Below are 27,975 nucleotides of genomic sequence, written 5' to 3' on the forward strand. Positions count from 1 at the left end.
CAGCGGCCCAGCCTGCCATCCCCACACCCGCCTCCTCTCCCTGTGTTCTTCAGTCTCATCATGGGGAGACCTGGAGGCAGGCGTCACCCCACCGCATGACTCTCCCACCACCCAGCCTGCCGCCAGCGGACGTGTGGGTTGACTCCAGACTTCCGCTTGCCCAGTGGCCGCCCCTCTCCCTCTGTGCTTCCGGGGGACTGAGGATGCCCCCCGAGGTGCTGACGGCACTCCCCTCACCAGGCGCTGCCCAGGCGTCCCCCACGACACCCGAGGGACCCTGCACAGCCTCCGCACAGCCCATTGCAGGCTGTAGAATGAAGACGCCAGAGGCTGGATGGCTTACGGACAACAAGCATTTCTTTCTCACAGTTTCGGAGGCTGGGAGTCTGAGACCTGAGTGGCGGCAGGGTCTGCTGAAGGCCAGCTTCCAGGTCGCTGGGTATCTCTGAGGCGGGAGGGGGCACTCAGCTGTTTCATGTGCATCTCCTTCCTTCACTCAGCTGCTTGTTAAGTCCCTGCTAGATGCCAGGTCCTGGGACAGCGCTGTGGAGAAGGAAATGGCAACCCACTCCAGTATTCTTGCCTAGAGAATCCTGTGGACGGAAGAGCTTGGTGGGCTGCCATCCATGGGGTCGCACAGAGTTGGACACGACTGAAACAACTTAGCAGCAGCAGTGGGGACAGTGCTGGGGACATACTGGGGAAGAAAAGATGCAGAAATAAGGTTGCTGAAGCCGAGGTCCCTGTGCACATGTCCAGGGGACAGGGGATAGACGAGTGACCAAAGGACTGTGTAGGTTCTGTGACGTGTGGGGAGGGGCTGGGTGCTGCTCAGGTGGGTCAGCTGGGGCCTGGTGACCCAGGTGGTGGTTTTGTGGGCAAGGCAGCCTTGGGCCAAGACTTGACAGGAACCGTACAGATCGTGTGTGGAGGAAGCTGGAGTGAGAGGGTGAGGAGAGAGCGGGGAAGAAGTCAGGCAGGGGTGGCGGGTCACAGGCAGGCCTGGGCGAGGGGGCCACCAGAGGGCTTGCAGTGGAGACGACACTGGGCGGTGGTCTGAAGGCCAGATAGGCTGTAGGGAGGTGAGGGCCCCCTGCCTTCACAAAGACCATGCTGGTGCCGCGAGGTACCCTCATCTTGATTTCTTCCCCAGAGAGATGAAAGGTCCTCTGCTGTCTGCCCTGCACTTGTTTGCTGTTTTTAGTTGAACCATGGGCATTATTTGAAAATTCAGGATAGCTGCACTTTGTCAGTTAAAGTTTCTCTCTCAATCTACGGCTTGTCTTTTTCTTTAAGGACTAAAATAGACACAAGAGTTTAAAATCTTGGCACAGCAAACCATCTTTTTCCTGGTGGTTTATGTGTTTGTATCTTAAAATAACTCTCTCTGGCAGTGCCTCTGACACAAAGCCCACTTGTCTGGTATTAACATCACCACAACCGCTTTTTCGGGTCCAGACTAGCTGGTGCGCAAACCTCCTCCAAACTTAACCATCCTGTTTCTTCATGTTTTACATGTTTTTCTTACAATAACTAGTTGTTTTAAACTTGTGTCCTGATAATCAATATATCTGAACATGTTTCCACTCCTCCTTTTGTGTTTTAGTTACCAATGATCCGTCGGCTTTTCTTTTCCTAGTATTACTATGGCACTGCTTGCACTTTCTCTTTGTATTTAACAACGTGTAAGCTACAGCTTAACAAGATCTCCACTCTCTCAAGACGCTTCAGAGACATACCTCGCTCCCTTCTTTAGTCCGCTGGGCTGGGGCCTCTCAAAAACCGCTCCTGGTGTCTTCTGCTGAGTGCTGCCTTTCCGAGAGAGCTTCTCCGCTGAGGAGGGCACCAAACCCAGGTAGGCACAGGCTCCCAGCTGTCTTCTTGGGATCCTCTCCTGACCCAGAGACCCCAGCACCTGGGAGACATTGCTTTTTGGGGTTCGGTTGTTTGTTTTCCCTGGTCCACTCTTGCACTGAGGATGTTTCAAAATGCCTGTACAGTCAGAATTTCAAACATAATTATAATTTCTGTTTACATTCTTTGTTTCTCTAGTGTTCAGTCACTCAGCCGGTCCGACTCTTTGGGACCCCATGGACTGTTGCTCGCCAGGCTCCTCTGCAGATGGGGATTCTCCAGGCAAGAATACTGGAGTGGGTTGCCATTTCTTTCTCCAGGGGATCTTCCTGACCCAGCATGGCGCTATATTTTCACAAATTATTAGGGACAGATGAAATAACAGAGGGATCAGTCCTCAGAGCCAGTCAGGAGCTGAGGTCCTGGCCCTTGGAGAGTGATCTGCTATCAGCTGACTGTAGGTTCCGGTTGGCATGGCCACAGGGAGGGGCTCACACACCTCCTTCCTGGCCCTGCCTCTGTGAGCCCACATGCACACATGCTGACTGGGTCTGTGCGCTCAAGCGTGTGTGGTGTGTGCATGTGGTGTGGCGTCTGCATTTATGTGTGGAGTGTGTGGCCTGTCTGTATGTGATATCTGTCTGTGGGGTGTCTGTTGTGTGTTTATGTGTCTATCTATGTGTGTGTAGTGTCTGTGTGTGTGTTTACGTGTGTGCGGGGTGTGCGCGCGCCGCAGCCCCGCTCTGCCCGCTCTGGTCTCGCGCGCACCGTGGCGCCGTCGGCAGCCGGCCCTCACAGTCACTGAGTCCGCGCGCCCCGAGCCCGGCGTCCGAGCCGCCAGGCCCCGCCCTCCCAGTCTCGAAGCCGGAAGCGGAAGTGCCAGCCAAGCGCTCACTTCCGGGCTGTGGAGGTGGCGGAGGCGGCGGTGGTGACCCGCGAGGTGAGGCTGCGGCAAGCTGTGGCGGCCGGGTGGCGGTCGCGGTCCCCGCCCGCCTCCCCTTTCCCCGGCTCCAGCAGGTGCGGGCGCGGCGAGGAGGCGGTGAGGGCGGCCGGGGGGGGGCGGGGTGGGTCCCGGGGTCGGCTCGCGTCCGTGACTGGGCCGACGCCGCGCCAGGCCAGGAGGAGGGAGCGGGTGCGGACCTGAGCTCGCGGGCGGCGGCCGGGAGACCCGCGGCCGCCTCTGGCGCCCCAGACCCGGCGCAGCCCAGGGCCCGGAAAGGGGGCGAGGAGACACGGCGCCCCAGCCCAGGTCCGTGAGGGCGCCAGAGGCACTCGGGTCCCGCCCCTCAGAGTCGGCGGGGACTTGGGTGTTGCTCTGAGAGCGTTTGCGGAGGGAATGGGGAGCGTCTTGGAGATCCGTGCACGGAAAACATGCGTGGAAACGGGCGGCTGACTAAAGATATCCGCTCTCTCCTTTGCCGGACGCTCACCGAGCTCCCCGGCTCGGATGTTGGTGGGGCCGGCACGAAGGCAGGAGTGCGTTATCCTGAGGAGAGCGTCGTTTGCCCGCTCACCTGTTCACTAGGGCTGTTAAATAGTAAGACATGGGATTTGAGACTCTACAGGTAGTGATTTTTGAGGCGAATCGTAGGGTGGGTGCTGAAACTTCCGCGGGGATGGTTAGGTGTGTGCTGGCCCTGCGTCTCCGCGTCTTCACCGGGGCTTCCTGGCACAGCCGCCCCTCCAGGGAGTTCAGGGCGGGTGTGAAGGCTCTGGAAATGGGAAAGGGGACCTGTCTGGGGGAGAGAAGTGCCCTGGAGACTGACGTCTGATGTGAGTAATCTGGATTCCTCCATATGCTAATATTTTTTTGCCTGTAATTGCCCCTGCTCCACTTTAAGGTAAAATTGACTTCTGAAAGTTTGTTTCTTATCCAGGAGTTCATAATCCTAGTTCTGCTTTCAGGTTTACTGGGTTAATGATCTCAGATGCTCTCCTTATAGCTCCGCTATGGACAGCTGACTGTTGGTGGAGGGGGTAAGTTTTGTCACTAACATTTCTACCTTCCTAACACATCCCCCCTGCCCGTTCCCCATCTAGCTGTGGACACAGGATGCCTCTAGTATGACAGGTGCAGAGATCCTCCCTGCTTTGTAACCATGAAGGAGACTGATCGGGAAGCTGTTGCGACAGCAGTCCAGAGGGTTGCTGGAATGCTGCAGCGCCCGGACCAGCTGGACAAAGTGGAGCAGTATCGCAGAAGAGAGGCCCGGAAGAAGGCCTCTGTGGAGGCCAGATTAAAGGTATGAGGTCAGAGTGGCCATCAGCACCTGCTGCACTCCCCAGCGGGACAGGGCCTTTTATCTTGAGTTTCAAGTTCCTTTAACAAAGTTATAACTTTGCCAAATTGGACATTATGAGGATGTGGAAGAAGGCAGACTTGAACATTACCTTGATTTAGCACGTTTTTTCCAATAATATATTACCGGTTAGTAGATTGACAAATTAGACAGGGGGATGTTGAAAACACCAAAGGAGCAACCCCTTTAAGCATCCAGAAGTGTCCATTAAGCTTTTTAAAAAACGCTAGCAGAGTAACGGTTTTTCTTCTTTGGTAAACGCTCTTCCACAGAGTATGTCCAGAGAACATTTTGTTTGGGTCCTTCTAGCACATGCTATAGTACGCTGACTGTGAACCAGGCATTCTGTTGGCCTTGTGGCAGGAAGGAAGAGAGCTCTATACATTTATTAGTGTGTGTGAAAGTGAGGCAAGAAAGAAAGTCAATCTTTTATGATTTGGATTGGCTTTCAACTTAATTCATGTGGAGAAATTGGGTTTTATTAAAACAGTGCTTGCCTGGTATAGTTATAAAAATGTTAAGACCATGGCCTGCTGACTGGCAGCACAACAGTCTTGAGGATTTAAGAGAGTGCATTTGAGGAAGGTTAATTCTTACACTGATATGATAGTGAGGTTGCCTGTCCAGTTGAAAACATTGGTGCCCCGGTAATGGCAGGTTTGACGAGACAGGATGTGGGTCATTGATTTGCAACAGCAAAGCAGCCAAAGACCTGTTGGACTAACTTGAAGCAGTTTCGTATCAATTTAAAAAATAGTTTAGACCTGCTACATTTTTATTCAGAATTTTAATCTCTTCTAGAAACTCATGGATGAACTAGCAGTTGTGTGGTCCTTTGAAATCATTAATTATTTTTAAGTGCTACTTAACGACTCATGGGTGAAAGGTGTTCCTGACTTCCATTGTGCTGCCCTGTCTTTCCCTTCCTATTGCCATCTATCTGCTGCTGCTCCTTCATGTTCTCTCCCTTCTGACTGACTGTGTGGCTCCCTGGGCGGCACGTCCACGGGCCCTCAGAGTGAGTCTGAATCTCAGATGCACCAGTTTTGCGTCTGGGGCTCAGCCATCCTGGGGCAGAGTCTGGTTCTGGCTTGAGTGGCAGGAAAGCCCTCTCCACTCAAGTTAATGACAAATCCTGACTATTTCTCCATTTAGATCAGGCCTGTTAGGAAGCTGAGGATGCCTGCGATATGGTGTGCAGAGTCCTAGGGGACCATTTAAGGGGGGCTATGGGACCCAGGGCATTCCCACAGTGGAGTCTAGCATTTTCAGGCCAAGGGCTGCATGAGGAGTGTTAGGAGGTTTTCTCAACAAAGCTTACAAACATTACTGTTTTGTTTATTGACTGTTCTCTGTTACTACAGCACCTCTCTTGTATGAGCCTCCAGGTCCGGCCTGGCTCTGCTCACCCCCGGTGTCTTCCCTAGGCTGCAATCCAGTCACAGCTGGACGGCGTGCGCACGGGCCTGAGCCAGCTCCATAACGCGCTGAATGACGTCAAGGCCATCCAGCAGTCCCTGGCGGATGTCAGCAAGGACTGGAGGCAGAGCATCAACACCATCGAGAGCCTCAAGGACGTGAAGGACGCGGTCGTGCGACACAGCCAGCTTGCCGCCGCCGTGGAGAACCTGAAGAACATCTTCTCAGGTAGCCGCTGGCAGACATGTATCCTCAGCCTGCTTGTGTTGTGGGGGGTTTCAGCTGTCCTGGGGCGGCGTGTTTTGTGGGCCCACCCAGAGTGGGTGAGAGGTGTGGTTTGGCCTGCACAGTTAGGATCTTGTTTGAACGTGGATGGGTGGTCTGCTGAGTAGATAAGGGCTGGTAGAGTGTGGTTCTGAATATTTTGGGACCGAGGGACAGATGGAGAGCTGAACAAGTGCACATGGGGAGGGATGCGCGCTCTTCCTTCTGCTGTGACGTGGCTCGCGGGACCCTGCGAGGCGTGGGAGAGGTCCCGGAGGGAGCAGCTCCCAGGCAGGAGGCCTGGGCACAGGCTGGAGGCTGGGGGTGGCCAAGCCCTGGAGACCCAGCCCTGATGGAGGTCGGGCCTGGAGGAGTCCTTGGGGCTGATGAGGTGGTGAGGGGGCGGCAGGGAGTGAGTGACCCTTTCAGAATCCTGTTCCAGTACCTCGTTGGCATGAAGAAGAGTGCTCCGTGTCAGCCGTCACCAGGGCAAAGCCTCCTCATGCTCTGCCCCCGAGAGCTAGTCCATCCGTGTCCCCCTCCCCCCGCGCCTTTGTCACGGCCATCAGCATCCCAGCCAGAAACCTCAGGGTGGTCTGACCCCTTCCCTTCCCTCCTGTGGTGTCTGGTCTCCATGTGTTCATGCTGCTTGACCCCTGCGTGTAACCTGGTGCAGCTCTTCCCCTCCGCCCACCGCTGTGAACCACGGCGCGGGTGCGCTGTTCCTCTGGACTCGCGTGTCTGGTGGCAGCGTTGTTGAGTACTGAGCTGTCCCTCTGTGCATTCTCGTTGCCCTGGGCCTGACAACTAGGGCTGTGTTCCGGGGCCCTGCTCTGCCCACGTCAGTGACCCAGCACCGCCGGCTGCGCCGGGCCCCTGGCCGCAGCCCCTCCTGGTGACCTTTGGCAGCCTGGAATCGGACCGGTCCCCCTGCCAGGATCTCCTTCATGATGTTTAGACCTTTCTTAGTTGATTTCTGTCTTACAATTTCTTGTTGACTGTCATTTTCTTCTGGTTTTGTAAAACGAACACCAGAAGACTAAAAAGTTACGTTTTCATCCACACGGCATTTGGATCCACATAACCCAAGTGACCAAAAAGCTACCAGTTCATCCATAGAGGTTGAAAATAAATGTACTTCTTTTGATGGAAAACAGGGCTGTGATGTAGATGTGGTTTTTGTTAGGAGCGTGTTTTTACTGAGAAAATGTTGTGCTTGTTTGTCTCCCTTCAGACTTTTATCATTGCCTTTAATTCTGTAGTGTTATGAACAGAGCCTGTTTGTTTTTCTTTTCTCTCTTTAAAATATATAAAATATGCACAATATAAAATCTATCATCTTGATCATTTTTAAGTGTACAGTTCTGTAGTGTGAGGTACTTTCATATCGTTGTGAAGGCATCATCACTGTCCATCTCAGGGACTGTCTTCACCTTGAAAACTGGAACTCTGCACAGAGCTGTGTGTAAATTATGTCTTGGTAAAACTGAAAGAAAACACCTGAAAGTCTGCAGCTGTTAATGATAGCTTCCCATTGCCCCTCCGCCAAGCCCCTTACTGGTTATTTGGACTTTCTGTTTTTTGGTGGTTTAGGTTTTGTGTTTCTTGGAATTTGCACTTCATCTGGTTATACAACTGGTTGGTGTACATTTGCTCACAGTGCTCTCTTCCAATCCTTTTTTTCCTGTAGAATTGGCAGTAATGCCCATGCTTTAACTGTTTAGTATCTGAGTCTTCTTTTTCCCTCAGTTCATCTGGGTAGGGTCTGTCAGTTGTTAATCTTTTCAAAGAACTACCTTTGGTTTTCTTGATTTTTCTGTTTTTTGTTTCAGTTTTCTGTTTATCTCTGCTTTAGTCTTATTTTGTTTCTTTTGATAGCTTTAGGTTTAGCTTTCTTTCCTTTCAGTTCAGTTCAGTCGCTCACTTGTGTCTGACTCTGTGACCCCATGGACTGCAGCATGCCAGGCATCCCTGTCCATCACCAACTCCCGGAGTTTACTCAAGCTCATGTCCATCCGGTCAGTGATGCCATCCAACCATCTCATCCTCTGTCATCCTCTTCTCCTCCTGCCTTCAATCTTTCCCAGCATCAGGGTCTTTTCCAGTGAGTTAGTTCTTTGCATCAGGTGGCCAAAGTATTGGAGTTTCAGCTTTAGCATCAGTCCTTCCAATGGATATTCAAGACTGATTTCCTTTAGGATGGACTGGTTTGATCTCACTGCAGTCCAAAGGACTCTCAAGAGTCTTCTCCAACACCACAGTTCAAAAGCATCAATTCTTCGGCACTCAGCTTTCTTTATGGTCCAACTCTCGCATACATACGTGACTGCTGGAAAAATCATAGCCTTGACTAGACGGACCTTTGTTGGCAAAGTAATGTCTGTGCTTTTTAATATGCTGTCTAGGTTGGTCATAGCTTTTCTTCCAAGGAGCAAGTGTCTTTTAATTTTAATTTCATGGCTGCAGTCACCATCTGCAGTGATTTTGGAGCCCAAGAAAATAAAGGCTGTCACTGTTTTCTTTGTTTCCCCATCTATTTGCCATGAAGTGATGGGACCAGATGCCATGATCTTAGTTTTTCGAATGTTGAGTTTTAAGTCAGCTTTTTCACTCTCCTCTTTCACTTTCATCAAGAGGCTCTTCAGTTTCTCTTCACTTTCTGCCATAAGGGTGGTGTCATGTGTGTATCTGAGGTTATTGATATTTCTCCCGGCAATCTTGATTCTACCTTGTGCTTCATCCAGTCTGACATTTTTCATGATGTACTCTGCATATAAATAAGCAGGGTGACAATAAACAGCCTTGACGTACTCCTTTCCTGATTTGGAACCAGTCTGTTGTTCCATGTCCAGTTCTAACTGTTGCTTCCTGACCTGCATAGAGATTTCTCAGTAGGCAGGTCAGGTGGTCTGGTATTCCCATCTCTTGAAGAATCTTCCAGTGTTAGTTGTGATCCACACAGTCAAAGGCTTTGGCGTAGTCAATAAAGCAGAAGTAAAGCAGATGTTGGCAATTTGATCTTTGGTTCCTCTGCCTTTTCTAAATCCAGCTTGAACATCTGGAAGTTCTTGGTTCACATAATGTTGAGGCATGGCTTGGAGAATTTTGAGCATTAATTTGCTAGCATGTGAGGTGAGTGCAATTGTGTGGTAGTTTGAACATTCTTTGGTATTGCCTTTCTTTGGGATTGGGAGAATATTAAAAGTAAGTATAGTTGACTAAAAATGTTGTGTTAGTTTCTGGTATACAGTAAAGTGGTTTAGTTACACACATATATGTATGTATATTCTGTTCTTTTTCATGTTCTTTTCCATTATAGGTGAGGGTTTACCTTATTCTTTTCCTGGTTCCTTAGGTTGTGAAGTTAGGTTGTTGATACGAAATCTTTCTTCCTTTTTAATGTAAGTGTTTATAGTTGTAATTTGCCAATATAGCTATAATTTCCATTTTCCAGGCCCAGGGATTGAACCCATGTCTCTTACATTTAACCTGCATTGGCAGGTGGGTTCTGTACCACTATTGTGTTTCCTTAAAGACTGTAAAATTTTTTGTTCTAATTCTGTGAAAAATGCCAGGTAATTTGATCGGGATTGCATTGAATCTGTAGATTGCTGTAGGCAGTATAGTCATTTTCACAATATTGATTCTTCTTATCCAAGAACATGGTGTATCTCTCCATCTATTTGTGTCATCTTTGATATCTTTCATCACTGTCTTAACAGTTTTCTGCATATAGGTCGTTTGTCTCCTTATTGTCATTCTTGTTCAGTCGCTAAGTGGTGTCTGACTCTTTGCCACCCCTGGATTGCAGCATGACAGGCTTCCCTGTCCTTCACTATCTCCTGGAGTTTGCTCAAACTCATGTCCATTGAGTCAATGATGCTATCCAGTCATCTTCTCCTCTGTCACCCCCTTCTCCTGCCCTCAGTTTTTCCTAGAATCAGGGTCTTTTCCAGTGAGTAGGCTCTTCCTATCAGGTGGGCAAAGTATTGGAGCTTTAGCATCAATCCTTCCAGTGAATAGTCAGAGTTGATTTCCTTTAGGATTGACTGGTTCGATCTCCTTGAAGTCCACCCACTGTGACTAGTCGCTCAGTCTTGTTCAACTTTTTGTGACCCCCATGGACACAAAACCCCCGCCAGGCTCCTCTGTTCATGAAATTTGCCAGGCAAGACTACTGGAATGGGTTGCCATTTCCTCCTCCAGAGGATCTTCCTGGCCCAGGGATCAAACCTGGGTCTCTTGCATTGCAGTTTCTTTACCATCTGAGCCACCAGGAAAACCCCCCCTTGCAGTCCAGGGCACTCTCAAAAGTCTTTTTCCAGCACAATTCAAAAGCCTCAATTCATCAGCTATCAGCCTTCTTTATGGTCCAACTTTCACATCCATACACGTGACTTCTGGAAAACCATAGCTTTAACTATATGGACTTTCGTTGACAAAGTGATGTCTCTGCTTTTTAATACACTGTTTAGGTTTGTCATAGCTTATCTTCCAAGGAGCAAGTGTTTCTTAATTTCGTGGCTGCAGTCACCATCTGCCTTGATTTTGGAGCCCATAAAAATAAAATTTGTCACTGTTTCCACTGTTTTCCCCATCTATTTGCCATGAAGTGATGGGACCAGGTGCCATGAATTTAGTTTTCTGAATATTGAGTTTTAAGCCAGCTTGTCACTCTCTTTTTTCACTTTTATCAAGAGGCTCTTTAGTTCCTCTCTGCTTTCTGCCATAAGGGTGATGTCATCTGCATATCTGAGGTTATTGATATTTCTCCTGGCAATCTTGATTCCAGCTTGTGCTTCATCCAGATTGGCATTTTGCATGATGTACTCTGCATAGAAGTTAAATAAGCAGGGTGACAATATGCAGCCTTGATGTACTCCTTTCCCAATTTTGAACTGGTCCATTGTTCCATGTCCGGTTCTAACTGTTGCTTCATGACCTGCATGCTGGTTTCTCAGGAGACAGGTAAGGAGTTCTGGTATTTCCATTTCTTGAAGGATTTTCTACAGTTTGTTGTGCTCCACAGTCAAAGGCTTTAACATAGTCAGTGACGAAGTAGATGTTTTTCTGGAACTCTCTTGCTTTTTCAATGATTCAACAGATGTTGGCAATTTGATTTCTGGTTCCTCTGCCTTTTCTAAATCCAGCTTGATTTACGTGAAGTTAGGTTGTTTCTGCATCTATTGAGAGGATCATACGAATTTTATTCTTTAATTTGTTAATATGGTGCATGACATCGATTGATTTGCATATATTGAAGAATCTTTGCATCCTGGAGATAACTCCTACTTGGTCATGGTGTATGTGCTTCTAATGCACTGTGGGATTCTGTTTGGTAGTATTTTGTTGAGGATTTTTACATCCATGTTTATCAGTGATGTTGGTCTGTAATTTTTTTTGTTAAACCTTGGTTTTGGTATCAGGGTGGTGATGGCTTCATAGAATGAATTTGAAAGTATTCCTCTGCGATTTTTTGGAAGGGTTTGAGAAGAATGAGTATTAGCTCTTATAAATGTTTGGTAGAATTTGTCTGTGAGGCTGTCTGGTTCTGGGCTTTTGTTTGTTGAAAGATTTTTAATTATAGTTTCAATTTCATCACTTATGATTGGTCTGTTTATATTATCTACTTCTTCTTGACTCAGTCTTAGAAGGTTATACCTTTCTAAGAATTTGTTCACTTCTAGATTGTGCATTTTATTGACGTATAGTTGGTGACAGTAGTCTCTTATGAGCTTTGTATTTCTGCAGTGTCAGTTGTATTAATAATTTCTCCATTTTCATTTCTAATTCTTTTATTTGAAACTTCTCCCTTTTTTTCCTTGATGAGCCTGGCTAAAGGTGTGTCAATTTTGTTTGTCTTCTCAAAGAACTAGCTTTTAGTTTCATTGAGTTTGCTATTACTTTCTTCATTTCATTTACTTCTTTGATTTTCATAATTTCTTTTCTCTAGTAACTTTGGATTTTGTTTATTCTTTCTCCAGTTGCTTTAGGTGTGAGGTTAGGTTGGTTGTTTAAGATTTTTCTTGATTCTTGAGGTAGGGTTGAATTACTAGAAACTTCCCTCTTAGAACTGCTTTTGCTGCATCCCTTAGGTTTGGGTGGTTGTGTTTTTGTCATCATTTGTTTCTATGTATTTTTTAATTTCCTCAGTGATTTCTTATTTAGTAACATGTTGTTTAGCCACCAAGTGTTTATGTTTTTTGCAGTTTTTTTTTTCTCTAATTTATTTCTAATCTCATAACATTCTGGTCAGAAAAGATACTTGGTACTATTTCAATTTCCTTAAATTTACCAGGGCTTGATTGGTGACCCACCAGGTGGCACTAGTTGTAAAGTTGCATCCTACCGATGCAGGAGACTTAAGAGACATGGGTTTGACCCCTGGGTTGGGAAGCTGCCCTGGAGGAGGGCATGGCAACCCACTCCAGTATTCTTGCCTGGAGAATCCCATGGACAGAGGAGCCTGGCGGACTACCGGCCGTAGGGTCACAAAGAGTGGACACGACTGCAGGGACTTCGCTGGCACATGTGATCTGGAGAGTGTTCTGTGTGCACGTGAGAGGAGAGCGTGTTCTGCTTTCAGATGGAATGTCCTATAAATGTGAAATGTTTCAAGATAATGAAAGAATAAAATGTGACACAGAGACATGAAGGGAGCAAATGATGTTGGCAACGTGGTGCCGGTAAGCTTGTTTGATGCAGGGTCACTGCAGACCTTCAGCTGGTAGAAACACACAGCGTCTGTGAAACAGGTGTGCCCACCTGCTCTCCTCCTCCTCCTCTGGCTCCTGCGTGTGCACGCAGGTCAGCCCAGTGGTGACACACAAGCCCTGGAGGTTCTGTTCTCTCTTCTCTAGTTTTTTTCCTTTTTATCCTCATGATTGATAATTTCCTTTGTCCTGTCTTTGTTTGCTGATTCATTCTTCTGCTCACTCAAATCTGTTTTGAAAATCTGAAGTAAGTTTTTCATTCAGTTACACGTCTGTCCACATTTGCCTGTAGTTCTTTGAGCATGTTGGGGAACTTGTCTTCGAGTCCTTGTCTGGTCCACTGTCTGTCCTTCTCCGGGATGGTTTCTGGTTTTCCCTTTGACTCTCTTTTCTCCTCCATCTTTGGTTGCCTTGTGCTCTTGTTGAGCAGTGGACGTTTGAATCTAATTAACATGTGGCTCTGGAAGTCAGATGTTTCTCTTTGCCGGGGTATGCTGATTTTATTTATTAGTTTTGCTGTTTTGACTGTCGTAGGCTATGTCTCAGTTGAGGACCAGGCTGGCGTGTAAACTTAAAGTCTTCTCAGGTCTTTCTGAGCCTGTGCCTCTTCTGGTCATTTGTAGTCAATTTCTACTTTTCTACTGTGCTGAGAGCTGAAATACTGTTCATGCCTTTCCCTGGAAGGTGTGAGCCTTCTGTAGCCCTCGCAGCTCCACAGTGTGTGGCCCCTCACCTGAGTCCTGTGGGTGTGGTGGGTTGTCCAGTGGGGGCGGGTTCCTGGCTGCCCTTGCCTGCCGTTGGCCTGGCACCCCGTGCTGCCCTGCGTTGGTGTTTCACGGTGCCATCTCTGCCTTCCCCCCAGTGCCCGAGATCGTGAGGGAGACGCAGGACCTCATAGAGCACGGGGAGCTGCTGCAAGCCCACCGGAAGCTGATGGACCTGGAGTGCTCCCGGGACGGGCTAATGTATGAGCAGTACCGCATGGACAGTGGGAACACACGTGACATGGCGCTCATCCACAGCTACTTCGGGAGCACGCAGGGTCTGTCCGATGAGCTGGCCAAGCAGCTGTGGATGGTGCTGCAGAGGTCGCTGGTCACTGTACGCCGTGACCCCACCTTGCTCGTCTCCGTCGTCAGGATCATTGAAAGGGAAGAGAAAATTGACCGGCGCATACTTGACCGGAAAAAGCAAACTGGCTTCGTGCCCCCTGGAAGACCCAAGAACTGGAAGGAGAAGATGTTCACCATCCTGGACAGAACAGTGACCACCAGGATCGAGGGCACGCAGGCAGACACCAGGGAGTCGGACAGGATGTGGCTCGTGCGCCACCTGGAGATCATACGGAAGTACGTGCTGGACGACCTCATCGTCGCCAAGAACCTGCTGGCACAGTGCTTCCCGCCACACTACGAGATCTTCCGGAGCCTGCTGCGCACCTACCACCAGGCTCTGCGCGCGCGCATGCAGGACCTCGCGGCGGAGGACCTGGAGGCGAACGAGATCGTCAGCCTGCTGACCTGGGTTTTGAACACTTACACCAGGTAACTCCCCCTTCACACGCGGTGTCTCCTGTTCCATAGGCCGCTGGCAACCTGCACAGCTGCTGGGTCCTTGGCGCAGGGCAGGCACCTGGCACCCGCAGGCGTTGCCTCTGGCCGAGGCGTCTCCTTCCTGGGCTGCCTGTGATCCGGGGTTGGGTTGTGCAAAGGCTCCTGTGCTTGGGGGGCTCCTGTGCCTGGACACTGGTGAGCAGCTCAGCATTGCGTGTGCCCCGCGGTGACATCAGAAGCAGGAGGTGTTGGCCATCTAACCCCGAGGCTCCGTGACCTGCACAGTTGTGTGGCTGCTGAAGGGGCCCCAGTCGCCCTCGCTGGCTTCTGACACCCCAAGTCTGGTTTCTTCTCCCCTGTGTGCTCAGAGAATCAGCCATCCTTTTGCTCTTCGGCTTTGAGGTTTTAACACTCCATGAAAGGGCTGTGAGTCACTGTGTGCCAGCATTATTTTGAGGTTGGACTTGAAGAACAAGGCGGTGGTGGGGTGTTGTCAAAGTCTTTAAGGTTAGCTAGTGAGAGGGAGAAGGCAATGGCACCCCACTCCAGTACTGTCACCTGGAAAATCCCATGGACAGAGGAGCCTCGTGGGCTGCAGTCCATGGGGTCGCTAAGAGTTGGACACGACTGAGCGACTTCACTTTCACTTTTCACTTTGCTGCATTGGAGAAGGACATGGCAACCCACTCTAGTGTTCTTGCCTGGAGAATCCCAGGGATGGGGGAGCCTGGTGGGCTGCCGTCTATGGGGTCACACAGAGTCGGACACGACTGAAGCGACTCAGCAGTAGCAGCAGTAGTGAGAGGGAAGCATAGTTTATCCTATCCTGTCTTGTCGCTCATGTGTAGAAATTGAACCTCTTGTTGTAGTAGTAAGGTTTGGGGATGTTTTTAAACTATTTCTTAATTGATGAATTTGGTTAATTAAAATTTAGTTACTTATAAATTAAAATTTAATTGCTTTTATTTATTTGTTTTTTTGTGCTGGATCTTCGTTGTTGTGTGTGAGCTTTCTGCAGGTGCAGCAGGTGGGGGCTCCTCTCTAGTTCTAGTGCACAGGCATCTCACCATGGTGGCTCCTGCTATTGTGGAGCACGGAGTCCAGGGGTGCGGGCTTCAGCAGTTGTGGCGTGCAGGCTTAGTTGTTCCACGGCGTGTGGCATCTTCCCAGATCAGGGGTTGAACCAGTGTCCCCTACCTTGCGAGGCAGATTCTTCACTACTGTGGAAGCGTGGTTTGGGGATTTCTTTGGTCTGTGTTTTGTTTGTTGTTTGGTAACTGCTTATAGTAAAAAACGTTTACATGTGCACATTTCAATACAGGAAAATGTGAAGAGAAAGAAAACGTCTGTTGGTTGTGACTGACGCCCTTGCAGCCACTGGGCTGGGCTGGGGCCTCTGAGCTCCCTATGTGCCGGCCACCCGCCAGAGCCGTCCCTAGCGCACAGGCCCCATGGGTCACCCCCGAGGAAGGCCTTTCATCGTCCCCTTTGCTGTGAGGCCTGGGGGACTGTGTCCAGGGTCATTCGGCCAGCCGGTGGGGAGCAGGACTTGAGTCTGGGGTCTGGGCCCCTGCCGTGGTCGACCCACCAGACTGCGGCGTGTGCACTTGTGTGTCCTGCGTGGTGTTGGTCTTACCTTGTTTCTCATTCACCATGTGGTTAAGCGCTGTTCTCTCAGTGGCAGTTCTTTGACGCCTCCTATTGCTCATCATGTTCTGTTGTGTGGGACTTTCTCAAGGGAAACATTGCGCTGTTTCCACACTAGAAACATGTTCATGCAGAATTAAGGTTCTTGGGGCAGAAATAGTCTAGACTGTAAATGGTCTTTGGGTGTTTGCAGAGTGTCGTGAGGTACTTTTTAACGCAGGAAGATCTGGGGTTCCTTACGGGTGTTGGATGCTGTTAGTACCTAGGGTTGTCATTCTGGACCCGTGCTTAAGGAGTCATCAGAGCGGTCAGCCCTGGCCTTCTAGGAACTGAGTCTCGTACCTCGCTTTCATGTTTTTTGTGAAAGCTCTTTCCCAGTGCTTGGTCCGCACTCCGGCCTCCTCGGCCCCAGGGGCCGGGTGTGGACATCGGATGGTGCCAGCTCTGGGCCCCGTCCTTTCGCAGGAGCATTAGGGTTAGCGCCCGCGCCACACGTCTAAACCCAGGGCTCATTCCCTGGCTCCCGGGGCCTCCTGCCTGCTGGGCCCTGCGTGTCCCCAGGGCCCATGGGGGGCAGATGGACCTCCCCTCCAGCCTCAGGGCGGCAGAAAGGGCTGCTTCGCTCCAGCCCCGGCCCGGGAGCAGCCCTGCTGAGGGGTTCCTGCCTGCCTGGTGGTCTGTCTGTCTGTCTCATCCTTCCGCCTGCCTGGTGGTCTGTCTGTCTGTCTGTCTCACCCTCCCGCCTGCCTGGTGGTCAGTCTGTCTGTCTGTCTCATCCTCCCGCCTGCCTGGTGGTCAGTCTGTCTGTCTGTCTCATCCTCCCGCCTGCCTGGTGGTCAGTCTGTCTGTCTGTCTCATCCTCCCGCCTGCCTGGTGGTCAGTCTGTCTGTCTCATCCTCCTGCCTGCCTGGTGGTCAGTCAGTCTGTCTGTCTCCCGCCTCCCTGGTAGTCAGTCTGTCTGTCTGGCCCCCCTTTGCCGCAGCGTGGAGATGATGGGGAATGCGGAGCTGGCCCCTGAGGTGGACGTGGCCCTCCTGGAGCCTTTGCTCTCCGAAGACGTGGTCTCTGCACTGCTCGACACCTACATGTCCACTCTGACTGTGAGTCGCGGTTGGTCCCACACGGAGGCAGGGTGGAAGGAGGGCGGCCCCTTCTGGATTGGATGGAACCTCCTCCGCTGAAGGCCAGACCCGCCCATCCCCTGGGCTGAGCGCAGAGCCAGGAGCAGGAGGGGCGGGTGGGGTCAGGGTGTCTCCTGAGCCCTCGGGGCCCAGGGTGAGGGGTGGCGGGCAGGTTGCTCTGCAGCTGCACCCCCAAGATGGGGTGTTGACTCCATGGCCGGCTCTGTCCTCCCTGCGGCTCAGTCCAACATCATTGCCTGGCTGCGGAAAGCCCTGGAGACGGACAAGAAGGACTGGGTGAAGGAGACGGAGCCCGAGGCCGACCAGGACGGCTACTATCAGACAACACTGCCTGCCATCGTGTTCCAGGTACGCGCCCGCGGGGCCTCACACACACACACACACACACACACACACAAACACACACACACACACTCTCTCTCTCTCTCCAGGTACGCGCCCGCGGGGCCATACACACACACACACACACACACACACACTCCAGGTACGCGCCCGCGGGGCCACACACACACACACACACACTCCAGGTACGCGCCCGCGGGGCCACACACACACACACACACACACACACTCCAGGTACGCGCCCGCGGGGCCACACACACACACACACACACACACACACACGACAGACAAGAAGGACAGAGCCCGAGGCCGACCAGGAGGGCAACTATCAGACGATGCTGGGGGACACACACACACACACACACACACACACACACCCGAGGCCGACCAGGAGGGCAACTATCAGATGACGCTGGGGGCCACACACATACACACACACACCCGACACACCCGAGGCCGACCAGGAGGGCAACTATCAGACGATGCTGGGGGCCACACACACACACACACACACACACACACACACGACAGACAAGAAGGACAGAGCCCGAGGCCGACCAGGAGGGCAACTATCAGACGACGCACACACACACACACACACACACACGACAGACAAGAAGGACAGAGCCCGAGGCTGACCAGGAGGGCAACTATCAGACGACGCTGCCCGCCATCGTGTTCCAGGTGTGTGGCCGTGGGGACACACACACACACAGACACACAGACACACACACCACCCCGCATGGGACCTTGAGGGGCTTCACACATACATAGTTGCATAGTTGCATGCTGACCTCAGGGAGAGCCTTTTTCTCTCCAGAGCTGGGGAGCCAGGGGTCAGGCTTGCCAAGTAGTTTTGCCCATGGTCACAGAACCCTGCATTTTCTGTGTTCCTAGTGGTTTTTTATTTCAATCTAGAAGCTATTGGGTTGGCCAAAAAGTTCTTCAACTTTTAAATAAAAGGCACATTTTTCATTTTCACCAAGAACTTTATTAATCAAAGTATTCACTGTTCTACTACCTTCTGCCATATATCCAGGCAACTTCATAATCCCATCTTCCCAAAAGTTTTTTACCTTTTTGAGCAAAGAGCTGTTCCAGTTCCTTTTATAGTCTTCCAGAGAACTGAAATTGTTTCCATGAAAAGAATTTTATAAAGACTGAAATAAAAGGCATTCTGAAGGTGCCCTGTCGGGTGAACACAGCAAATGAATCAGAACTTCCCATCCAGGCTGTAACGCTTTTTGCCTGGTCATCAGAGACACATGAGGTTTATGTTATGCTGATGGAAGATGATGCTTTTTCTGTTGACTAACTCCAGATGCTTTCATCGAGTGCTGCTCTCGGTTGGTCTAAGTGGGAGCAGTACTTGTTGGAATTGTTCAGTTTCCAGAAGGAGCTCATAATAGAAGACTCCCTTTCAGTCCCACCATGTCCACAACATTGCCGTCTTTGGATGAAGACTGGCCTTTGGTGTGGTTGGTGGTGGTTCATTTCGCTTGCCACAGGATCTCATCTGTTGCATATTATTGTACAGGATCCACTTTTCACCATCTGTCACAATTTGTTTTAACAATGAAACATTTTTGTTACATAGTATGTGGATGTATAATCAAGAAGGTTGTTTTCATTTAAATTACATGGCACCCCAACATCGAAGTGATGAACATAACCAGTCTGGTGCAAACAATTTTCAGCGCTTGATTTGGATATTTTGAGTATGTCGGCCGTCTCCCATGTGGTAGAACATTGATTGTTCGCAATTAATGTCTCGATATGATTGCTGTTAACTTCAGCTGGTCTGCCCCACTGTGGAGCAAGAAATCTCCAGCATGAAACTTCGCAAACCACTTTCGACCCATTCGATCAGTCATAGCACCTTTGCCATGTATTTTCACAAATCTTTTTGCCTTTCAGTTGTGTTTTTACCTCTTTTGAAGTAGTAAAACATAATATGCCAAAACGTTACTGTTTTCTTCCATTTTCAGTGTTAAAATGGCTTCACAAAAATTCACCAATTTTTAAAAAGAAAAAATGCATGCTGATATGAAGCTGTCTGGACACAGTCTAACAGAACTGTTTTGAATGACGTTAAAGACAACTAAGTGCTACTAGAGCCATCTTATGGAAAACACCAGACTCATGTTTTGGCCAACCCAGTAATTATATGTTACGTGTCTGGTGCTTACTTCCTGAGGTAACTGGTCAAGGTTCGTCTTCATAAACACAGCCTAGGCGAGTCTAATCTGATGTACTTTGGGGGAGCCCTGTGGATTTCTAGGGTAATCATGTGCTCGTACAGTCAGTCTGCTTTTTGACGCCTGCTGTGTCCTTGAGTGGGCCTGCCTGCCGCCTCCTGGCCTGTCCAGTCTCTTTTCAGAAGTGTTGCTGACCATGTTCACACACTCCTGAAACACGGAGCTGGGCATTGGGTGGGCCGTGGGTGGCCTTGTTGGTCCCTGGCGTGTTGGGCCCACCCCCTCCTTTATTTGGAGACTGACGTCCTGTGATGATGGGGGCAGGCTCTGCCTTCTGGTCCTTCCCCACCTGTCCTCATCTGGTGCCCCTGCTCCTGGGTTTATTCTCCCAGTTCTTCCAAGGGACTGACATGCCGGCACCGGTCCCCATGTGACCTCAGCTGCCCCGGCCCCTGGCTTCCCATGAGAACGTGTGTCTCCCCGTGAGAGCGTGTCTCCCTGGGGGGGATCTGCAGGTGATCAGGAAATGGTTCACTGGGGTTTTTTTTTTTCAACCTGCTGAGAAAGTTTTGTGTGTTCGTTGAATTAACTTTGTTATTTTTCAAGTGGCTTCATTTTTTTCTCTGAATTTGGGTTGTCCTAACTACCAGTTAACTTCTGGGGGACTGATATGGGAAACTTGTATCCTCATGACTTTATATCAAAGTTCATAAGTTCTCCAATTTTTAGATGTTCGAGCAGAACCTTCAAGTTGCTGCTCAGATAAGTGAAGATTTGAAAACAAAGGTACTAGTTTTGTGTCTTCAGCAAATGAATTCTTTCTTAAGTAGGTATGTATTCTTACCAGTGTGCTAATTATAAAGTGTATTTTTTATTTATTTTTTTTGAATGAAAAGCTAAACTGTGTTGATCTTAGTGTGGCTAGTATTAAAAAAGAATATAAGGTTGGATTCATCATAGTCACCTTCTTCTGTTATTTAGAACTCACACCCTGACTTACTATCTGCCTTTTGCACAAGTGCACCCCCTGGGGTCCTGGGTGTTGGGGGGCCCTGAGCGGGGTCGGGGAGGGAGGCTGGAGCTCCTGCGGGGGTGGAGTGGGGAGCCCCCTCCAGGCTGCCTTCCTCGGGGGCTGGGGAGGTCACCTTCCCTCAGAAGGAAGGAAGGTACTCAAAGACTAGTACCTCACAGGGATGCCCCCCACCTCTGAATTGTTCATGAAGGAGATTTTCAGACACAGAGGCAGAGTGACACAAGAGCTTCTTCACCCACTGTCCAGGTTCAGAGCTGTCCACTTAAAGCCACCCTGGACCTCATCTAATTCCTCTCCCCCTGTTGTGCTGAAGTACAGTTGACTCAGAGCAAGATGCGGGCCCTGGAGGGCAGACCCCCGCTGCAGCTGCAGGTCCATAGAGCACCTCCCAGGTGGCCGTCCTGCCCATGGTCCCAAGTCTGCAGCTTCAGCCAGCCTTGGCTCCCGTTGGGCAGCGGGCACGGTGACTGAGAAAATACACGTGGCCGTGAACCTGTGTGGTTCAAACCCACGTTCAGGGGTCAGCCGTGCTTGACTGCAGACGCCAGACCCTGTGGTGTGGCTCGCCTGCTTGCCTGCCCTGACCTCAGTGCCCCTGAGTCGCACACGACAGCCACGAGCGGCTGCTGGGCCCCTGCAGCACCGCGCTGTGTTTGGGGTCCCCACTGGTGTCAGACCTGCCTGCTCACACAGTGGTACATCCAGGCCGGGTCAGCGGACGGCCTGCCCCCTGGCCCCTGGCCCATGGAGACCACACGCCCTCCTGTCAGCGCCCTGGGCTCTCCCACCAGGCCTCAAGCTGCCGTCTGCCCCAGACCAGACCCTGACTCTAAAGGCTGAGGCCTCTCTGTGTCTCCTCACTGCTGGGCCAGAACACAGCAGGCCCATGTCCTCTGCACGCCTGCCCCGGTGGCTCAGGTGCCAACAGCCCGGCCCTGCATCGAGGCCCCGTCGGCCTCCATCCGCGAGAGTCGTGCGCTGAGTGGGGCGTCTTGTGGGGATTCCTCTGCGAGGCACATTCTCCTCATCAGCCTCAGCTGTATGGTTAGCCGAGCCATGCTTTGGGCAGAACACTGGAGTTAATGCTTAATTACTCCCCTTCAGTCACCCTTGTTCAGTTTGCTCCGTCCTGAAGATGCTCTGAAAACGTGCGCAGACCGCAGGTGTGCTGTATTCTGCTCCCGCGTCTGTCTGAGCATCTCCAGAGAACACTCAGAAGTGAAGTTTGCGGCCGTCTCTGTTTCTGCTCCTGACTTCTTGAAGTCTGATGTATTTTTAGTTTGATTTCTTTGGGGGAAGTTTCAGAAAAGGATGTTTTATCTAACATTTGATTGTGTTCCCAACACTACTGTGTGAGTTTCTAGATGAGTTACATGTCAGATAAAATAATAGTTTCCCAGTTACAAACGTTTCAGAGTATTTGTATAATCAGAATATAGAGCCATATTTCATGGCCTGAAATTTATAATAATCTGTTTTGATCGATGAGCTACTGTTAGCGTGGGTCGCCCGCCTCCCCAGCCTTTCGCTCTGTGAGCCCCGCTGAGGTGCCGTGGTGGGACCGTGTGCTAGGCGCGGTGCTGGCCGCGCTGACCGCCCCGTGTCCGCAGGTACAAGGAGGAGGCGCAGCTGTACCGGGACGAGCACCTGCGCAACCGGCAGCACCCGCACTGCTACGTGCAGTACATGGTCGCCGTCGTCAACAACTGCCAGACCTTCAAGTGAGCCGCGCGGGCGGGCTGGAGGGCGGGGCGGGCCCTCAGCCGCCTCACGCGCCCTGTCTTGTCTCCTGCAGAGAATCCATAGTCAGCTTAAAAAGGAAGTATCTGAAGCACGAGGCGGAAGAAGGCATTTCTCTGAGCCAGCCGAGCATGGATGGGGTTTTGGACGCGATTGCCAAAGAGGGCTGCGGCAGCCTGCTGGAGGAAGTCTTCCTGGACCTGGAGGTGGGCGCCCTCTCCCCCGCCCCCTGCTGGGCCCTCCCGACATGGTTGTCGCATAGACACTCTTCCATGAAGTGTCCCAGCAGTTTCGGGGTGGGAGCTGGTGGTGTTTCCTGGCAAGTTCTGGACTGAGCCATGCACCGGCCTGCACTCTGTCCTCAGCTGGCTCGACTGTGAGCAGAGCACGGCGCACAGTCAGGAGTGAGGCCCAGGCAGGTCACCTCAGAGGCGTGGAGTGTGACGAGCACGCGAGTTTACTTAGAAACATGGAAATGGCTCACATTATCCAGGGATGGCAGGAACCAGGATATACTAAAAAGCAGAGTCATGATGACTTGGGTCCTGCAGGGAGGAGCTCCTGGGGTTATGGGCAGGATATTTCATGATGTCTGTCTGAGAAATGGTTAGAAAACAAAGGAACTGTTTGAAAAGACAACACAATAGAGAAATAGACAAAGGACATGAGTAATATTTCACATGAAAGGGAGTAGTCTATGTCCTGAGTAGAAGACAGAATGCCCAGTGTTACCAATCTTCTAAAAAATGTAGATTAAAACGGTGTTTGTGTTGCTTACTGGGATGGCACAGATTAAGAACATTTCTACCACACAGTGATAGGACTTGAGGAAAAAGAGAGACTCTTGTATTCTCTGCAATACTGTGAATTGGTGCGGTTTTGGGGGCAGTTGGTATAAGTGTTGGAGGCAGTAGTCATGAGGGTTGTAGTTTGCTACGTTTTTACTCAGCAGTTCTGGTTTTGGGAGTTTCACCTGCAGAAACATACAGATTCACCGCAGCTTTCTTTATAATGGAAAAATGAGACATTTTAAATGTCCATCAGAATTGAGTAATTAGTTGCAGAGCATCCACACAATAAATAGATGTAGTCAGTTCAGGTGAAACATGCATGCACAGACGCCTCCATCAAGTGTAGTGTAAGTCTCGTGTGGGAAAAGCGTGTGTGTGCAGGGTTTCTGCACAAGTGTGGTGGTCGTGATCACAACATCAGGCAGGCATGCGAAGGTAGACTCTCGGCACCCCATTCCCCATGACGGGCCGTCACGAGGGTGTTTTCTGTGGTTTCTGCTTCCAGCAACATCTCAATGAGTTGATGACAAAGAAGTGGCTGTTAGGGTCAAACGCTGTAGACATCATCTGTGTCACTGTGGAAGACTATTTCAATGATTTTGCCAAAATTAAGAAGCCGTATAGAAAGGTAAGAAAGAGCATGGGGCCCCTGTGTTGGTCTCAGTCCCCAGGCATCTCCTGTAGAATCTGGTGTCATTAGTTCTCAGGGTGAGAATTCAGGGGTGGTTTTGGGCCCCAAGCAGGTTGGAGACAATGGTGTCTGAAGGTGGCGGGGCGTCCACCGTGCTGCCCATGGCCACGCCGGCACAGCTCGTCCCAGAGCCCCATGGCGGCGGGGCCTGCTGAGCAGGGACCGTGCCGAGGGAGGGTGGGGCACTGGCCGCAGCTCTGACGAGAGGCCAGGAGCGGCAGTGCCTTCTGCTCATCTGTGCTCTCGGCTCTGTGCTGAGCGGCACTCAGCAGAGGGCACACCGGTCCCTCCAGGCCCCGTGAGATGCCCTGTCCCCATTCAGGGGTCAGGCAGCCGCTGGGGAAGCTCAGGGACAATCGTCAGGGCCTTGGGTGGGTTTTGCTGTTATTGCTTTAAAGTCAGGATTTCTGTTTTTGCCCTACCGGAACCATGTGTGTTTTGATACCGGGAACTCGGGTCCAGACACTTGGAGGTGTGTCTCCAGGTCCTCTCAGGGCTCCATGGAAACGGTTGTTTCATTTGCGAGCAGCGTCACCCTGTGGCTTCGTGTCTGGTTCTCGTTCTTCATATCTTCTCGTCTTGCTGCCCTGGCTGGGATCCCCAGGAAGGGGCATCTTTGTCTCATTTGAAAGTTTAAATTCTAACTCTGGCATCAGAGTGATGTAGGGAGAACCTGGTGTTTTGGGTTTCTATTTTATTTTTTTGTTTATTTAGGCTGCCTTGGGTCTTCACTGTGGCTCAAGGGCTTTAGTGCGTGCAGACTCAGTAGTTGCCTGTGTTTAGCTGCAGCATGTGGGATCTTAGCTCCCCGACTGGGAATCTAACCCAGAGCCCCTGTGCTGGGAGCGAGCTGTGCTAACCCCCAGACCTTGAGGGGAGTCCTGACCCTGATGGCCCGTCTCAGTGTCGGGAGCTTCTGATGGTTAGAGGTTAGGGTTAATTCAGTTTTTAATTTCTTGTTGCTTGTACAGTTTTCGGTTCCACCTTTTATTTTTTTGAACTTTCTGTACTTTGATCTGACAGTGGTGTGTAAAGTCCTCAGCCTGGGCTTGTGGCTCGCCTGCTCCTGTGGGATTGTCTGCTCTGCTGAGAGCCTGGCCTCACTCCGGTCCCTGAGCTGCTGGGCACTGTCTTGCTTTATCTTATTTGGGGACCTTGGGGTCCCCCTCACTTCAGCGCAGGGAAGGAGCTTCCTGTCTTCCCTGGTAGAAGGGGCTTCTCATGTCTCTTCTCAGGGCCCTGATGTTGTGTTGTGTCAGCACTTTTGTGCTCACATGTTCACAGGTGACTGCCTGGGGTCTATCACTGAGGGTGGGCCCTGGAGAGAACTACAGCCTTCTCCAACATACTCCCAGAGTCATACTGTCCGCAGAGACCAGTGTTGAGGAGCCTTCTGATCACGGGTATGATGTGGGAGGGGCCAAGCAGGGGCCTGGACAGAGCCCAGTCCTCGCACTGGGTCCACACTCCCCATGAGCTGAGTCGCTCAGAGGTGTGTGCAGGTCCGGCAGGGCGAGGAGACCAGCCCCAGTGCCCGGGGCAGCCCGTGAGCCCCTGAAAGGGTCTCAGGCAAGGAGGCCGAGCTGGCACCCACCGCCTTGCCCCCACAGGAAGCACTCGGCAGCCGGTTTGTGCTCAGAACATGTTGGGCAAGGCTGCAGGCAGACCCCCCGCAGGCGCTTTATTCTAGGACCAGCCTGAGCCGCCGGGCGCCCGGGGGAGCCAGCTTCTAGCTGCGGCCCCGTGGCTGCCGCGTCTGCCCTTTTGCCAAACGTGAAACACGGTGAACTTGCTGCCTTGCTAAACTCGAGTTTGTAAGAAAGCCTCAGAACTCTGTAGACACTGAAATCGTGTCACTGAGACGGGAAGGCTGACCGAGCCCCGTCCGCAGCGGATGATCGCCGAGGCGCACCGGCGCGCGGTGCAGGAGTACCTGCGGGCCGTCATGCAGAAGCGCATCTCCTTCCGCAGCGCCGAGGAGCGCAAGGACGGTGCGGAGCGCATGGTGCGCGAGGCCGAGCAGCTGCGCTTCCTCTTCCGCAAGCTGGCTTCTGTGAGTGCGCCACATCTTCCTGCTGGGACCCGCCTGGCCGGGGGGCGGGGGGGTCGGGGGACGGACGCTTAGTGTCCCAGTCCGTCAGAAGGCCTGGGCTGCCCCCCGCCTCTTCCTGAGCCCTCTGAGGAGCGAGTCCTGAGGGGTTGCTGCGAAAGAGGCGGGCGCTGGGCAGCCGGGCGGAGCTCCGGGTGTGTACACCGCTTAGCTCCGTGCGGACCCGCAGGGCTTTGGAGAGGAGATGGACAGCTACTGTGACACCATTGTCGCCGTCGCAGAGGTCATTAAGCTCACGGACCCTTCTCTGCTCTACCTGGAGGTCTCGACTCTGGTCAGCAAGTACCCGGACATCAGGTACCAGCAGAGTCTCCCCTGAAGTCTCTGGGGAGGGGGAGGGTCCCAGGCGTTAGGTGGGAGCCCCCAGGGTGGGGGGAGTGTGGCAGCTCTGGGCTTCTGTGAGGACCCTGAGGCCTACAGATGGCGACGTGGGCAGAGCATGCTTCAGAGACGACCGTGACGCGCTGGAGTCATGGTCTGGGCGTCCCCATGTGTGGTGTTCCAGGGGAAGGTAGCCAAGCAGACTGGTTTCTGGATGCTCATCCTGTGCTATCTCTGGGCCCTCCTGCGTGTTAGTGGGGGAGGAAGGGGCTCCCCTGCGACTGCATCCTGACGCCCCCTCGCCCCCAGGGACGACCACATCGGGGCGCTGTTGGCCATGCGGGGGGACGCTAGCCGGGACATGAAGCAGACCATCATCGAGACACTGGAGCAGGGCCCGGCCCAGGCTAGCCCCGACTACGTGCCCATCTTCAAGGATATCATGGTTCCCAGCCTCAACGTGGCCAAGCTCCTCAAGTAGCCCGTGTGACCCCAGCCTCAGGCGGCCGCGGAGTCAGAAAGCACTGCCCCTCCACCCCCAGACACTGCCCTGTGTGCACACTTCCCAAACTGCTGTCAGGGACTGACAGCTTCCTGCCCCCACCTCACTGGTGATGCCCTTGCAGGCCCGCCCAGAAGCCGCTTTCAGGTTTCAGATGCTTGAGCTCAAGGCCAGGCCTCCCTGGGAGTAGACCTGCCAGCAGGCGATGCGGTGGGTGTGGCGGGTGAACCCGCAGGCAGGTGGACGATGCCAGGAGCGCCCGTGAGTGACTCTTACACCAAGCGAATTACAGACCTGCACCTGAGGTTAACAGGGAGCCTTGGGGGAGGTCTCGACTCCAGCGCCACCCTGCTGGGCACGCTCTTGGCGGCTGTGCTCCACAGTGGCTGCGGGATGGCTCTGGCGTTCGCCCCTTCTCCTTGCAGTGTGTGGGTGCTGGGCTGCTCTGAGGGCCTCGTCCTTCCTTATGCATCTGGAACCAGAGTGGATGCCGTGCTGTTTCCTTCTCACGAGAGGCAGAAAATTCGCATGGAGGGCTCTCTTGGAGGAGTTACATACAACCTTGAAGACGTGAGAGACGGTTCTCACAGCCGATACTGGTGGGAGGACTCTCTTCTTGGACGATTCACAGCCTAGATGGAGATGTGAGAGACGGTTCTCATGGCCGATCCTGGCACAGAAGAGACATGGTTGTCTCCCAAACTTCCTGCCACCTGCTGTCTGCTAGCACACACGTCAGTCCAGTCCAGTTCCTGCTTGACCAGACTTAAGTGTATAGGATTCAGTCATGCATGGTCTCTGAATTAATAAAGTTGAGTGTTAGCAGTCATTAGTTATTGCCTCTCAAGATAATGAAAATAATTTGTTTTTCCACTTAATGAGAGAATTTCCACTCTGAGTTACTTCTTGTGTAAATACCCATGGTGACTGCAGCTTGTGGCAGCTGACCCAAGTGACCTGCCCTCTGGTGGCCACCACACACCTGCACCATGGTGGGCCCTGAGCTGAATGCTGGACACACCACCTTCTGAGGGCCAGGATGTGCTGGGTGGCGTGGTGGGGGCCATGGCGGAGGGCCGCTCCCGGTGGGCGGGTGTGGTGTCCACACTGATGCCCAGGGAAGGGGCATCTCCAGGTCACTCAGTGCAGGGCCCGCAGGCACCTGTGCTGAAGGCCAGCGTCTGCCCCTTGCTCAGGCACCATGTGCCTGTTGGAGAAAGTGGGTTCAACGGTGGGCAACCTGGGGCCCACGCTGGGAGCTGGCTTCAGAGACTCATTGAGTCTTGGCATTTTTTGTAGAAACACTGCTGTTCAGTGGAAGCACATCTTTCAAGTCAGGAAATGTCTGACTCGGG

At 51.8% G+C, this 27,975-nt stretch overlaps 1 protein-coding gene and 1 long non-coding RNA gene across 3 annotated transcripts; one reads left to right on the plus strand and one right to left on the minus strand.

Moving 5' to 3' along the window:
- Positions 1-376: 376 nt before the first annotated feature.
- On the minus strand, positions 377-2,692 carry LOC122454275. The gene is made up of 3 exons (XR_006273357.1): positions 2,623-2,692; positions 1,740-1,992; positions 377-697 (listed from the first exon to the last, which is right to left on the minus strand). It is a non-coding gene; the product is annotated as an uncharacterized LOC122454275 (long non-coding RNA).
- Positions 2,663-27,449, plus strand: EXOC3 (exocyst complex component 3). 2 transcript variants are annotated; one of them, XM_043488657.1, is made up of 13 exons: positions 2,663-2,794; positions 3,895-4,097; positions 5,582-5,801; positions 13,413-14,094; positions 16,733-16,850; positions 17,115-17,240; positions 20,162-20,262; positions 22,076-22,186; positions 22,261-22,411; positions 23,502-23,624; positions 25,579-25,740; positions 25,967-26,094; positions 26,428-27,449. In XM_043488657.1, exons 2-13 carry the CDS (start codon positions 3,954-3,956, stop codon positions 26,597-26,599), a joined length of 2,238 nt encoding a protein of 745 aa, XP_043344592.1. In that variant the 5' UTR covers positions 2,663-2,794; positions 3,895-3,953; the 3' UTR covers positions 26,600-27,449. The 2 variants fall into 2 exon arrangements, with proteins under 2 accessions (XP_043344592.1, XP_043344591.1); XM_043488656.1 differs by having other exon boundaries at positions 2,733-2,871.
- Positions 27,450-27,975: the final 526 nt, after the last annotated feature.

This window comes from Cervus canadensis, chromosome 16 (assembly GCF_019320065.1).
Source record: "Cervus canadensis isolate Bull #8, Minnesota chromosome 16, ASM1932006v1, whole genome shotgun sequence".
Taxonomy (NCBI): Eukaryota; Metazoa; Chordata; class Mammalia; order Artiodactyla; family Cervidae; genus Cervus; species Cervus canadensis.